Raw genomic sequence first — 14889 nt, 5'->3', positions numbered from 1 at the left:
TGGGCACAGTTCGAAAAACAGAATAGAATAGAAAAATAGAGAATATAAAATAGAATTGAAGTACAAATATATTGCACAGCCGATTCTCTATTTTGCAAGATGTCAGACACAGGCCTTATATTCCAATTCAAATGACATGAACATTAGACAGTGCAAACAGTACTGTACAATAATAATTGTGTGAGTGTGCATATCTATAATTAATGCATATTTTTGTTTTGTAATCAAATGAATGTAACGTAGGTGGAGGACAAATTCACATACAACTTCCGCTGGTACACTTCCTACGCCTGTCCCGAAAGACCCCACGAGTGTTTAGTGACGGACCCCAACACCCTGGAGCAGTACGACCTCTCCAGGTAAGGCCCACCGGGGTCTCAAGGACAGAGGTTACGGTCAGAGGTCACGGGGGCTCCAGCCCGCTCCCACTCCAGCATTCACAATCAACCACGTGCCTCTTTGAGCTTTGAATAATAACAAGTTAGGATGAGCTGTATGTTATTAAAGGTGCTGGTTAAAGAGTTAAAGAGGTGAGTTTGTGAAATTCAATCTCGCCTGTCAATCACATGTGTGTGAAAAGCAACACCTCTCATTGGTGGAGAACGGTGGGAGGGCGGGAGCAGAGAGTTGGGGGACGTTTGTTTGGTTGTTTAGTATCAAAATCTTGCTCCCTTCTGCTCTCTCTTTACAACTGTTGAGTCTTACCTACAGCACCTTTAATCCCAGATTGGGAATCACAGCAGAGTGTACAGTAAAAATTTGATGCAAAAAAGATAGAATATCAAGGACAAATTACGGATAATATATGCACAATAATAATTGGAATGTAGATGTACAATATTAATATAAACTGCTACATTATTGAAACTCTCCATTGTTGACCACTATACTTGGAGTGTCTGAAGTCTTTCTCTCCGGCCGCCAGCCTGTCCCGGCCCAGCTCCAGTAGGAACTGGGAGGCCATGGACATGTTCGACCCCACCAACCTGCACAAGTACTACATCAACGTGTGCCGCCCCATCACCGCCGTCAAGGGCTGCGACCGCCTGGCCTCCGCCTGCCAGATGAAGTATGAAGCCCAACAGGTAGGTTTTAGGAGATTCACTGTTCGTGTTACATGTTTCATCACATTTCATATCACATTCACTAATAAGTATTGGCATTTTGGAGTCATTTCATGGTGTCTATTGAAGCCGTGATCCTAACCCTGCTTCTATACATCTTACATACACACTTGCTGTACACTTTTCCCAAGCGTGTTTTGCGTTGATTGTCCACAATCCCACAAATGGCTCCTCCTCTGCTGGATGGAAATAACATGCGCTGCTCATTCTACCTTTGCAATCAGAAACAGAGCTGAGCAAACGTCCTACACAGTCTTGCTCTCTGCCTGCATCAATAACAACTAATGAATAGATCCAAATTTGCGCTGTCACAAGCAATTTATTCAATGTTGTAAGTCGATGACTTAACCGTTGAACTCCAGTTCCCCACGTCCTGGTTGTCACGGCGACGTCACGGTGCTCAGTCTTCCAAACCATCGATTTGTGGCGGGGAACACGGATCACAGGAGAGGGAACGAGTACAAATCCCTCTTGTGTCTAATCACCGTTCTCCCTCCCCTCTCCCCCTTTCTCTCCCTCTCTCCCTCTCTCTCCCTCTCTCCCTCTCTCGTCCAGGGCTCTCAAAGGGAGACGGTGTCGGTCAGCAACATGGGCGTGGCCAAGCGCGGCCCCGTCATTGAGTCGCGAGACCGCCTACTGCTGGAGTTCACGGACGGCTCGCCCTGCGTTGCGGACGGCCTGACCCTGGCCTCCACCACCCGCCTCCACCTGGTGTGCTCCCGGGGGGCTGAGGTGAGTGGGGCTGGAACAACGTCCACCACCTGATTTTGACGGGTGTCACGACGGCGATAGACATAGGTTTAGAATAGAATTTCATAGGTTTCCATTGCTGTAACCTACTGCAACGAAGGGGTTTGTGTGATTTGTTTCGAGCTTGTCACAGGAGGTCAGTTCTAGGTCTATGCATTCAGTAACTCAAGTTTTTATGAATGAAATTAAGTTTACCATCCAAGATGGCAGTCAAGATTGATGTTTACCGGCCAATCTAATTCCTAGTCGGCCGATGGCTGTTAATTCCCCGCTGTCTCTCTGCAGGCGTCAGGGCCGAAGTTCCTCAAGTACCAGAACTGCACCGCCGACTTCAAGTGGGAGACCCGCGCAGCGTGCGCCATCAGAACGTCCCAGAACGACGTGAGTTCACACACACACGCGAAAGCTGGAAAGCATGAACGCATGCGCACATGCACACTCCGACCCTAAGACCCATAGTACACAGGGCATGAATTTCACTCCATATTTGTGACAAGACCCACAAATGTAATTGAATCATATTGTTTTTAACTTTTTAACCCCTTTCAACTTTTTGAATATGAAACATTATTTAGTGTCGGTCATGACACGGACATGTGCTTTGTGCTTAAACTGTGTGTGTGTGTGTGTGTGTGTGTGTGTGTGTGTGTGTGTGTGTGTGTGTGTGTGTGTGTGTGTGTGTGTGTGTGTGTGTGTGTGTGTGTGTGTGTGTGTGTGTGTGTGTTTCAGAGCTGCTCCGTTGTGGACCCAATCACAGGCTACGAGTTCAACCTCCGACCCCTGGCGACCAAGACCGGCTACAGGACCGAGGCCAATGGCAAGGTCTTCCTGGTAGGACAGGAGCATCACACACACACACACACACACACACACACACACACACACACACACACACACACACACACACACACCAATAGCCCTGCTTCACTCAAGAGTGCTCACGTTTGAGTTGAATTCAGGCGCTACATATTAGCTGTTACCTTTCATTTCCTCACAAATTCCTATCAAGGCCCTGCTCCTTTCCAGTCCATGAACCCCTAGTGATATGGTACCGGTTTCATGGCTAGGAACAGACATTTTCAAGTGTCAGTATGGGTTGTGGGCTGAGGATCAGCAAGACGAGATGTTCTCAGAGCCACTAGGCATCCTTTTTTTTCCTTTGTGGAGCCAAGGTCCAACAAGTTGCCCCCACGCTACACTCGCTCTGATGCGTTCAACCCTTTAAACAGAGGACCAGGCACACACGGGCACGCACACACTCAGGGGCATACACACACACACACACACACAGGGGCATACACACACACACACACACACAGGGGCATACACACGCACGCACGTGTGAGCACTCACACACAGGGACGCACACACTAAGGGGCATAAACACACACACACACACACACACACACACACACACACGCATACACGCATACACGCATACACGCATACACACACACACACACACACACACACACACACACACACACAGGCATTCAACTTCTGATCCCTCCCTCCCATCAGGTGAACATCTGCGGGGACATGCCGAAGTGCGGCGTGGGCGTGGCCGGCTGCGAGCTGGAGGGAGATCAGGCGATTGGTCCGGTCGGGATGGAGAAGTCGCTGCACTACTCCACCGACGGACTGCTCACGCTCAAGTACAAGGGCAACCTGGACACGCCCACAGGTAGCCTGCTAGCATCCGTTAGCATCTTCTCTTGGCCGCCATCGTGCTCCTAACCCTCACTCTTTGTTCCTTCCTCTTGTTTTCCTTGCGCTTTGGATGGCTAAGGGTTAGGGGGGTGTCATAAAATGTGGCCTGTGAAGCCCTTTTGAGGGTGTAGCTGTGATTAAGGGCTGTACAAATCAAGTGACTGGACTTGCCTTGTCTCTTTACAGTGGTTCGGTGTGGGGCTCAGGTTTAGAAATGAATATTTATTCGTCACTTCGGGTGATACAATAGATAGAAATCAGCATTGTGGTTGCAGAATGACAAATATTGCATGCATTGCAAACTAACTACAACCTCAGGTTTAGTTATTAATAGAAAAAAATACTAGTTAAACAATATTTATTTTTATTAATTGCAGTTCATTAGAAAAATAATGCAGTGATTGTTTCTGTGCGTGCGTGCTTTCTACGTCTTAAAGCACCATTTAGAGGGGTTGGGGGTTCATTATCTAATTTATACAAATTAAAGAAGAATACTTTACATTATGTAATTATTAACTCCAGAGTAGAGAACCTCTTTATTTTGCGCTCTGGTCTCAAGTGTCCTCCTCCTCCTCCTCCTCCTCCTTGTCTCCAGCCACCTGGGACACCTTCACCATTAGCTTCATGTGCAGCCGGGACGCCCACGACGGGCAGCTGAGCCTGGTGCATGAGAGCCTGGGCTCCACCACGGAGGCCAGCACCACCCACAACGTCTTCTTCCGGTTCGCCACACCGCTGGCCTGCATCCCTGCCCCCGTGGACTGCCAGGTGTCCGGTAAGCGCCACCCGACACATGGCCATAATGGGCATACTTATATAAATGCTTATTCAAAAGGAAACCAAAAGCTACCTGTTGAACCAAGGGCCGTTTAAAATCAGTCTATATAAACATAGTATTATTGTTTTTTTATTATTATTGCGTTCCAGACATTTTGACATGACATACTTTGGTTAAAGAACTATACCTTGCATGTTCATGGATCCTATCTTTTTTCATCAGATTCCCACGGCAACGAGTACGACCTCAGCCCCCTGACCCGGAACGCTGACGACAGCCCCTGGGTTGCTTTAGACACATCCTCGCAAGCATCCAAACGCAAGTTCTACATCAACGTCTGTAAACCCCTGCCTCCTCTGGACGGCTGCCTCGGTTGGTACACACTCACTCGCTCACACTCTTTCACACTTTCTCACACTCTTTCTGCCGTGTTCTTTGGAAAATCAGGATCAGAGTCAGGATTGCTTTTAACTCACTTTATTTGATTAAAGGTCTGGTATGATGTATATGAAGCAAAAGGAGGGGAATTGTTCAAGCACACGTGGAGATACACTTAGTAGGGTATTCGATAAAATGAGTTACCTGGAGCGTTCTGACCCCTTGGACTGTGTTGTGACTTTATGAATGGGTGGGCGTGGCCTCCGTAATGCGCTCTGATTAGCTACGCATGGTGCTGAGCTCCCGCCTTTTGGATACCCGTATGTGTGCTCGGTGCTGGTCCCTTGTGGCTATGTGTAGGTATTACAACTTGGTTTCCGGCTTGATCCTGGCCTCTCGTGGCTATGTGTAGGCATTACGCTTGTTTTCGTGGCCTTGGTCTCTGGGCTTCTCAGACACCTGGCCTGCTGATGTCACAAGAATTGATACGTCATACACGTATCAATTCTTGTGACATCAGCAGGCCAGGTGTCTGAGAAGAGAATGGCTCTACACATGAACGGATGCCTCCCTAGTCGCCAAGGACATGTCTGGCCTGATGCGTGCTAAAATATGCTACAATGCTAAAATACGCTACAATTCACACACTCTCATGCAGACACAGTCAGGCCCCGTCCACACGGAAATGATTTTTTGGTGAAAACGCATAAGTCTTGTGCCTTTGGGCCGACCGTTCAGACGAATTCTGTGTTTTCGGTGCCCAAAAACGCACTTATCTGAAACCAGGTCCCAGAATGAATTAGATAAAAACAGACCTATGCGTTTTCGTGTTCGGGTTTTGTGTGGACGCCTGAAACGCAAACAATGACGTCATACTGTATATGCAGAGAGAGAGCTTCTAGTCTAACCTGGCCCCTCTCCCCTCAGGGCCCCTGGGGGCCTGCGGCCGCCTCAACGGGGCCATGGTGAACCTTGGCTACGTGCAGTCCATCCCGCGGGTGGCGGAGGACGGCTCGGTCACCATCGTGTACTACAACGGGGACCCCTGTGGTGCCAGGGGCCGCTACTCCACACGCCTCATCTTCCAGTGTGACGACAACCCCGTGAGTTCCTTCCCCCCCCGTGTGGCCCCCGATGTTAATATGGGATGTGGGGGTTTATTCTGCATCACATGTTCCGGTATGGTAACGGTACTGTGGAGCAAAGGGTTGAAATATATAGCAGGGCGCAACCACATCTCTGAGAACACAAAAACAGTTCCTATTGGCTCAAAGTGGTGACAGGGTGATGCGGCAAACGTCATCATCGTTGCGTTTGCTTGCTGTCACTATGGTTGGATTTTGTCACGTAGTTGTAACACTTATTACGCCCCCAGGTAAACGACAGCAAACTGATCCAATGTTGGCCGCTACAGTGTAATGAATTACACTGGTCTGTACTTATGAAGCATGTTGCTAAACATTATATCTTTGTTTCTTTCTTTTAACGTGTGTGTGTGTGTGTGTGTGTGTGTGTGTGTGTGTGTGTGTGTGTGCGTGTGCGCGCGCAGGGCTCTGCGGTCTTTGACCGCCAGGACGGCTGCGAGTACGTGTTCCTCTGGCGAACGTCTGCCGCCTGTCCCGTCAGGAAGTCTCAAGGTGGGTGGGGCAACCGCATACCGGTGGTGGCTGTTTCACACTGACAACCTATGACCATAGCAGGTCAACCCATTACACCGCGTGATCGATGAACGGACCCCTATAACTGGATGCCTGGGCTCCCCTTACAGTTAACCGGCCCACACCCCATCACCGTAGACATTAGTTCTATTTACTTTTATTAACTAAATGATCCCCCACTCTCCGCGTTCCTTCTCAAGATCTCTTCCTTGCTAGCTAAGGGAGTTTTTTTCTTGCCCCCCCCCCCCCCCTTAATAAATATATAGCCCACTAAAGAGCTGATTATGGTTCCACGTCGACACAACGCAAGGGGGTTACGGTCCCATTACGTCCTTGCGGACCCTCCTTGCGTCCACCGCGAGGGCCTGACGTGCTGTCCTCCCAAAAGCGTTAACCTTGCGTTGAGGGCGACACAGCAGCAAGGGCCGCGATTGGTCCGCTCACTAAAACACGACGCAGAACCGAAACAGGTTCACGACGAGTGCGTCTGCGTGGTCTGCGTGGTCTTTGCGTCGCGTCAGCTTGGAACCATAATCAGCCCCTAAGCAAGGGGTGTCAAACGTACGGCCCGCGGGCCTAATTCGGCCCGGAGTGTAATTTAATCCGGCCCGCCAGATAATATCTAATGTCTATCAGAACTGGGCCGCCGGCATATCGCATTTCAGCGTTAACGCGTCTCGGCGAGTCTCTGCGCGGTAACCCTGGCGCGTCAACCGCCCCACCCCCCCCCCCCCCCCCCCCCAACAACTCCGGCCCGCGACTTGTCCAAGACTTCAATTTTGGCCCACTGTACAGTTTGAGTTTGACACCCCTGCCCTAAGCCCTTTTTGAGAAGGTACCTGCGGTTAAGGGCTGTACAAATACAACTGCGTTGACTGACTCCCTGGCCTCACCGTGCAACAGGCGACGACTGCCAGGTCCTGGAGCCCCGCAGCGGGCACCTGTTTGACCTGAGCTCCCTGAAGGGGAAGGACTACCCGGTGCGGAGCGGGGACTACTCCTACCACCTGTCGGTGTGCGGGGGTCTCCACCGCGGCATCTGCACGCACAAGGACACGGGCAACGACCGCGTGGCCTCCTGCCAGGTGAAGGGGGACGTCCAGAAGATAGCAGGTGAGCGCTCCGCGTCGACGCCGGTCCACCCCTGTCCCCCATTGATGGCTTTCCCGGTGTGCACGCCACGCACGCACGCACACACGCACGCACACAAACACACGTACATGTTTAACTGGCACACCGCTCTGGCCTGTGTCCCTGTCAAGAAATCAACCTGCTCCTACAAGTAAGAGAGAGAGACACACACACACACACACACACACACACACACACACACACACACACACACACACACACACACACACACACACACACACACACACACACACACACACACACACACACACACACACACACACACAGTCTCTTTCACACTCTTTTGCCAGTCGCTCTCATCCGCTCTTTCATTCATCGTTGGCCTTTTCTTCCCAGCACTCTGTTTGAGGTAGGATCCGTTTTTTTTAACCACATGAGGGATTAAAACCCAGCAAAACCCTTCTGGGCCCAATACCTCTAGAACACTATAAGCGCTGACCCACATGTCTGCAGTCTTTCAGTTAGAGCGGTTAATGTTGGACTGGTGCCCCGGGGGGTTGCTGGTTGGGAACCCCAACCCAGCGATGCAGTGTCTGAGCGGTGAGGATGTGGTTTGTTCCTGGTCTTAGGGATGGCCTCTCAGACGCTGAGCTACGTGGGGGACCAGCTCATCCTGAACTACACCATGGGCGAGACCTGCCACAAGATCTACAACCGGTCCACCGAGGTCTACTTCTCCTGCCATCCCGACCAGAAGCCTGTGCGTGACACACACTCACTCACTCACAATCTCTCTCTCTCACACACAATCTCTCTCTCTCTCTCTCTCTCTCTCTCTCTCTCTCTCTCTCTCTCTCTCTCTCTCTCTCTCTCTCTCTCTCTCTCTCTCTCTCTCTCTCTCTCTCTCTCTCTCTCTCTCTCAAAATCGCACACACACACACACACACACACACACACACACACACACACACACACACACACACACACACACACACACACACACACACGTTGTTGTGTAATATTGCCTGCCGCTTGTCTCGCCGACTGTAGGGGGCGCCAGAGTTCATCAAGGAGACCCCGGATTGCACCTACATGTTTAACTGGCACACCGCTCTGGCCTGTGTCCCTGTCAAGAAATCAACCTGCTCCTACAAGTAAGAGACACACACACGCACACCACGTCTTGTCACATGAACACAATTCAATTATAACATTCTGATTGTGTACCATACTAGATTTTGTAATGGTCTGGTGAGGGTGGATGTGCTGCTCTATGCATGTTGCTTCAACTGTCCTAAGCATGTGATCTAACCCCCAGCGACGGCAAGGGCCACTCCTACGACCTGTCCTCCCTGGCCATGGATAACACCAACTGGGTGGTGGAGAGCACCACCGCGGGCTCCTCGGACACCCAGCAGCGCTTCTACATCAACATGTGCCGGTCCCTGGTGCCACAGGGGGGTGAGTTAGATCTAGGTCCAGGGTTCGGCCGTGTGCCTTCATACCTCTGTCTGCCATTCCTGTACGATACATCTCTAATGTAACGACTTGGTCATTGTTTGTCTTTGTTTTTGAAGAGGTGTCGATCTTTGAACTACTGATCATTCAATTCAATAACAACGAATTAGGAAATTTAAGGATTCATGAAAATTGGCTTGGCCGGTTTATTCGATTTCCCAGATGAATCCATTGTTTGTTTGTGCATAATTATGTGAAATTGACACACAGATCTTTATTTTTTTCTTGAATATAGCAATAATAAACCAAGCATTCAAATGTTCCAGGCTACTTAGTTGTCCTATTGCCTGTAGTAGATACTGCCAAGAATATTCTGGTTTATTGTTCCGAAATAAAAAAAGACAACCAAACCTTACTCATCGGCTCCCGCCCCCTTTCCAACATCGTCTGCTCCTATAGGCTCGTGGAAGTGTCCGTCGGGCGCAGCCGCCTGCCTGAAGGAGGGCGAGGTGTACGTGGGCCTCGGGGAGGCCAACGCGGGGCCCAGCTTCGAGGGCGGCGTGCTGAAGCTGGAGTACACCGGCGGACAGCTCTGCCCCGACAGCATCCGCAAGAAGAGCGCCGTCATCCGCTTCCAGTGCGACAAGGACAAGGTGGTACGTGACCCCCGGCCCGTCAGACCAGTGCTTAGGGTGGACCGTGGCGTCGCTCAGCCTACGGGCCAGGCTTCAAAAGGAGGGCCAACCCCCCTCCCTCCAATTGATTGAATGATAATAAAATATTTTGAATCGAAAGGCCCTTCAATTCTGTTTAGAGTCAGAGATGATGATCAACCAATGTTGGAGTATTTTACATCAAACTATAACATTGCATTACATCGCTTTCCCTGGATTGCTGCTGATCCCTCTCTCTCTCTCTCACTCTCTCTAACACACTCTCTCTCTCGCTCTCTCACTCTGTCCCTCGCCCAGGACTCCCGGCCCATCCTGGTCACGGCCATCGAGGACTGTGTGTACACCTTCCTGTGGTTCACGGTGGCCGCCTGCCCGCTCAACAGCAGCCTGCACGGCGACTGCAGGGTCGCCAACCCTGCAACAGGTTAGGCACGCGCACAAACGTGCACACACACGCACGCACACATGCACACACGCACACAGATTTAAAAAATTCTCTGAATTTTTTTGTTGCCCGGCAGGAATGACAGTCAATCGTCTCTAGGCTATGAAATTCTACTGCATTAAAATTAATAAAATGGACCACTTCAGATATACGTGTTTAAGTTATCACAAAATGTCTGTTTTGAAAATCGAATGTTGCCTATAGTTGAATTACTTCAATACCATGATTTAATCCAAGAGAAAACTAAATTATTTTCAATACGGCTTGTAACGGCTAATCACACTCACACCTGGTGGTATAATATGTGACCTTTAACGGGTTCATCAAGGGTTAGGAAAGAGGACATTTTTGCCGATGTAGCGCCATTGGTCACCCACAGAACATCTGAATATGTATATCATAGAATATACATACACAGCCTGGGTAACACTGCCCCAACAATCCAAATATAAACCAAAGTTTCCCCCCACCATCCCAGGGCATCTGTTTGACCTGAACCCCCTGTCGGTGGAGGGGGGCTACACCATCTACGACCACGCCGACCCCCAGAAGATGATACGCCTGAACATCTGCGGAGAGCTGCCCAACGCCGGGTGTAGCAATGGCACAGGTACCCACGTCAGCACCGCCGGCCTGCCGTCAGTCGCCTTTGTCGCCCGAGGCAACACTGTTGCCATGTAGACCACTCTCACCTCTTGTCTGTTGACCCATGAATGACATGCAATGTGACGCCGTTGCACAGTATGAGCATGGTTACCTTGAAGACCTTTTATTTTTATCATTCATTACCACAAAGAAATATAAGTGTGTGTATAATGCACTTTGGCGTCGAAGGTACAAAAGAATCTGCCCTATTGCGCATTCTGTTAATGGTTGCCGATCTTTGAAGATGATGTCGGTTTAGGTTGACCGTACGTTAACTCAGTCCACGTTAAGCACCAGAGAGAGGGCTTTTGCAGGGATCTGCAGGGTGAGCACCTGTGTTTCCTGCTGAGATGTGGAACAGACTGTGAGCATGAACGCCTTTCGTGCATTAACTCTTTTTTTTTTACACAATGATTGTTTGTATAAGGTATTAGTAGTAGTGGGTCATCACCCCTTGGAAGGAACAAGCAAGAAGTCGGTCTAATCTAAGTGAGATCACTCGTTGACTGCAGCCGTCACTTTTTTTCAAATGAACTTTAGTGGGCAGCCATGGATCAATAAACACACATTTCTTTGTTTGGAATTACTCCGATCTTTGGAGAAACATGGCAGCCAAATCCGACGTGGTCCTCGTGGCAAGGGGTCAGTTGTCTGTCAGGAAGTGACGAGGTGTGTGTGTGTGTACGTGTGCGTGGCTGTGTGTTAGGTGTGTGCATCACGGCCGACAGAACTGTGGTGAGCGGGGGCCAGACCAGCAGGAAGCTGTCCTACGTGGACCAGGTGCTGGAGCTGACCTACGAGGGCGGAGACGCCTGCCCAGCCAACCCGGCCCTCCAGCACAAGAGCGTCATCAGCTTCATCTGCAGGTCTGCACCCCAATGCACACGCTCTCCAGTTAAACTTTGTTTTATTGACCTTTGATCACAATCTGCTTTTAGGCAGATTTTTTTTTCTCCAAATTTTGCCTTTCTGAAAATATAATTCCAAATTTTTATTCGCTGAATCTGGACAATCATTTCAAATGACACATTTTCAGGAGCTTATGTGTGTAGATGATTAAACGTTGGCTCTACAAACCCTACAAAATCTATTTGTATGTAAATACAAGTCAAAATGATTACGGTTTGTAAGCTATGTAATGGGTATGGATTCGGAGTGTACTTTAAGCTGCCGTTCTGAAGCGATGTGTTCCCCCCCCTCAAGGTCTGCAGGCTGGAGGTCAGCCTCCACACAGCCCGTCCTCGTGGACTCTGATTCCAGCACCTGCACCCACTTCTTCTCCATGCACACACCCCTTGTCTGTGAGCAGCCGGTAAGTGTGTGTGTGTGTGCAAATTTGACTGTGTTTGCATGCAATTGTGAGTGTGGACTGAGTACTTACATGTTTGCTCCTGCAGGCAGGCACGTGTGTACAGGGTCCTAATACGATGTTTACATACTGTACATTATGCATTATGTACATGACTAGCAGCTGCTATTTTCACTGATTAGCAGCGCTGGCCAATACCAGACTGACATTATATCAGAAACCCCTGTGATTCATGCAAGTTTGTGTGTGTATTATTTTTTATTAATAATAATAATGATAATTCTAGTTGGGGGTCTCAATTTATATAAAAATGAACAATCACATTTTGTGTTTCCTAAACTAAGTCACTCTTTTAATCTCTCTCTCTTTCACTCTTCTGTCTCTGACTCTGTGTCTCTCTTTCTCTCTGTCTCTGTCTGGTTGTCATTGCACGCTCCAGGTGACCTGCTCCGTCCTGAACGGCTCCACCCTCATTGACCTGAGCCCTCTGATCCACGCCACCGGCTATTACAGTGCCACGGGTATGTGCCATCACGAGGGAGGGAGCAGAGACGTAACAGAGTTTTTCTGGGGTGTTTTCCACAACCTGCTCTCTTCTGTTCCTTTCTGTTCTCAATCTTTACAACTCTTAAATCTCGCCTACAGCGTCATGAAGCCTTTTCAAATAAACATCCGAAACTGAGCGAAAACGACATGTACATACATTAGAACTGTGTACCCACAGTTGGAATAAGCCTATTGTTGTATCGCATACGAGACCTTATCTCACTTTGTGTTGTGTGGCCCCAGATGACGAGCTGACCCAGAATGAGGACGACGGTATCCCGGACTTCTACATCAACATCTGTGAACCCCTCAACCCCATCCCCGGGGTGGTCTGCCCCCCCGGGAGCACCGTCTGCATGGACCCCGACAAAGCAGTGCCTGTGGTGAGTTACGGACACACACACGCATAGTGGAACAGCAAAATTGGCGCAGAGATGTGTATCGATGGGTTGACTCAGAATTCAGTGTTTCCGCTTTCAAATGCGTTCAACACAACGTTTCGTATACAGCAGTATATTGCCCCTATATTGATTTTTGCAGCAAAAATAAAATGAACTTTATGCAACCAATCAATGGTAACCAAAGTCAGACATTGCATTTACATCACTACACTTTGTAGGGCTAGGCTATATTGGGTGATTAATCCTTGTTCAATTCAGTAATCATCTGAAGGCTGAACTGTATTTTCACTTTGGTCCTCAAGTTGTTTTTCCGCTTAGTTCTCAGAAATGAGCCATATTTCCGACTTCTCCATTTGATGCGTCTCTACCGTCTTGTGTTCAGGACATCGGGCGGACCACCACGGGCCCGCGTTTCGACAAAGCCACCAACGAGGTGTCAATCACCTACAATAGCTCCACCCCCTGCGGCGCCGACCCCTCTCTGAACTACACCTCCACCATCGTCTTCAGCTGCCAGAGGGGCCTGGATCTGGTACGGGTTCACCGCCTCAAACGCTCAGCCACAAGGCTGCTGCGCTCGTTACATTGAGACGCTCTCCGTCATATGTCTCCCCGTCCCGAAGCTTACCTGGAAACAGACGGACACGTTGAGTGCAAACCTGTGACCTCAGGACAGGCTTTATCATCTCATAAACATATATATATATATATATATATATATATATATATATATATATAGTTTTGTTTGTTTTTAGACTAGCATTTGAGTATATATGCAAGGTAAGCTTATTCATATAGTGTGTTGAAGACAACGATGCTGTGCAATATGTTAAGGATCAAAATATACAGAAACTAAGTGCAAGGATACAAATGCTTAAGATTCACGTGTGAGAGTTAAAATGAATGATTGGTGATACCAGAGGGACTGACCCCCCCTCTCTCTCTCCTAGGGCTCCCCCCGCATGCTGCAGCAGCAGGGCTGTGTGTACCTGTTCGAGTGGGCCACGCCCGTGGTCTGCCCCGACGCCACGCACACCAGCGGCTGCCAGCTCACCGACTCTCAGATGCAGTTCACCTTCGACCTCTCGGCCCTCAAGGGGGAGATCAAGGTAAGCCCGGAGCTCCCGTGACGAACGTAAATAATAGACAAAACATATCGTTTTTTTTTAATAAATATAATATATAAATATTTATTAAAAAATTTAAATACAGTTCAAATTTGTTTATTCTAATATCTTAAAATGATATATACACATTATATTTTGTTATTTTATTTAGTATATTATAAATTGTATTCCATATTTGTACAAACAATTACAAAATAAAACACACAATAAGAAAGTGTCATCACAGCAGCACACCAAGAAACAAAGAATCCACATAATTAGGAAAATGAGTCAGAAATAAAGAATGAAATACCACATCCATATGGACACATTATACACAAGACGATCACCATACCATACATATAGATTACATATCCATATTTCGCAGTGTAAAATGAACAACGACTGTAGCGAGGCCCATCTCTGCCCCCCCCTACCCCCAGGTGCCGGCGGGCCTCAGGGAGTACCGGCTCAACGTGTGCGGCTCGGTGGCGGAGCCCGCCTGCAAGGGCAGCGCGGTGTGCCAGGTGGCGAGCTCCGGCGGGCGGGAGGTGGCCACCACGGCCGTGTCCTACGGCCTCAGCCAGGCCATGACCCTGGACTACCGGCACCAGGAGGGGGCGGTGCTCATGCAGTACGGGGGCGGAGACCCCTGCCCCCCAGGTGGGTGTTCACTCCACTCGATGCACCGGGTAATGAAGGGACGTGTGGTCTGGGAGTCTTATCTGCTAAGGGGATCTACTTTAGTGGGATGTAAATCGGTATCATCATGAATAGAGGCATATACATACATTCTATATCTATTCTCTATATAT

At 49.1% G+C, this 14889-nt stretch overlaps 1 protein-coding gene across 1 annotated transcript in view; it reads left to right on the top strand.

Moving 5' to 3' along the window:
- igf2r (insulin-like growth factor 2 receptor) overlaps positions 1 to 14889 on the top strand; it is a 38493-nt gene that overhangs the window by 16127 nt on the left and 7477 nt on the right. The window contains exons 17-40 of the mRNA XM_084484024.1: positions 244 to 359; positions 926 to 1085; positions 1680 to 1856; positions 2160 to 2255; positions 2604 to 2705; positions 3396 to 3558; positions 4180 to 4359; positions 4585 to 4734; positions 5668 to 5843; positions 6290 to 6377; positions 7302 to 7511; positions 8120 to 8250; positions 8541 to 8644; positions 8809 to 8951; positions 9408 to 9604; positions 9920 to 10046; positions 10546 to 10677; positions 11419 to 11578; positions 11916 to 12024; positions 12461 to 12542; positions 12811 to 12950; positions 13351 to 13500; positions 13919 to 14077; positions 14518 to 14737. Coding sequence (XP_084340150.1) covers positions 244 to 359; positions 926 to 1085; positions 1680 to 1856; positions 2160 to 2255; positions 2604 to 2705; positions 3396 to 3558; positions 4180 to 4359; positions 4585 to 4734; positions 5668 to 5843; positions 6290 to 6377; positions 7302 to 7511; positions 8120 to 8250; positions 8541 to 8644; positions 8809 to 8951; positions 9408 to 9604; positions 9920 to 10046; positions 10546 to 10677; positions 11419 to 11578; positions 11916 to 12024; positions 12461 to 12542; positions 12811 to 12950; positions 13351 to 13500; positions 13919 to 14077; positions 14518 to 14737 — 3472 coding nt within the window. The remainder of the gene's footprint in view (positions 1 to 243; positions 360 to 925; positions 1086 to 1679; positions 1857 to 2159; positions 2256 to 2603; positions 2706 to 3395; positions 3559 to 4179; positions 4360 to 4584; positions 4735 to 5667; positions 5844 to 6289; positions 6378 to 7301; positions 7512 to 8119; positions 8251 to 8540; positions 8645 to 8808; positions 8952 to 9407; positions 9605 to 9919; positions 10047 to 10545; positions 10678 to 11418; positions 11579 to 11915; positions 12025 to 12460; positions 12543 to 12810; positions 12951 to 13350; positions 13501 to 13918; positions 14078 to 14517; positions 14738 to 14889) is intronic.

Source organism: Micromesistius poutassou, assembly GCF_964030765.1.
Source record: "Micromesistius poutassou genome assembly, chromosome: 19".
Classification (NCBI taxonomy): Eukaryota; Metazoa; Chordata; class Actinopteri; order Gadiformes; family Gadidae; genus Micromesistius; species Micromesistius poutassou.
Note: the sequence above shows the minus strand (reverse complement) of the source record. Positions and strands in the feature narration are given on the sequence as shown.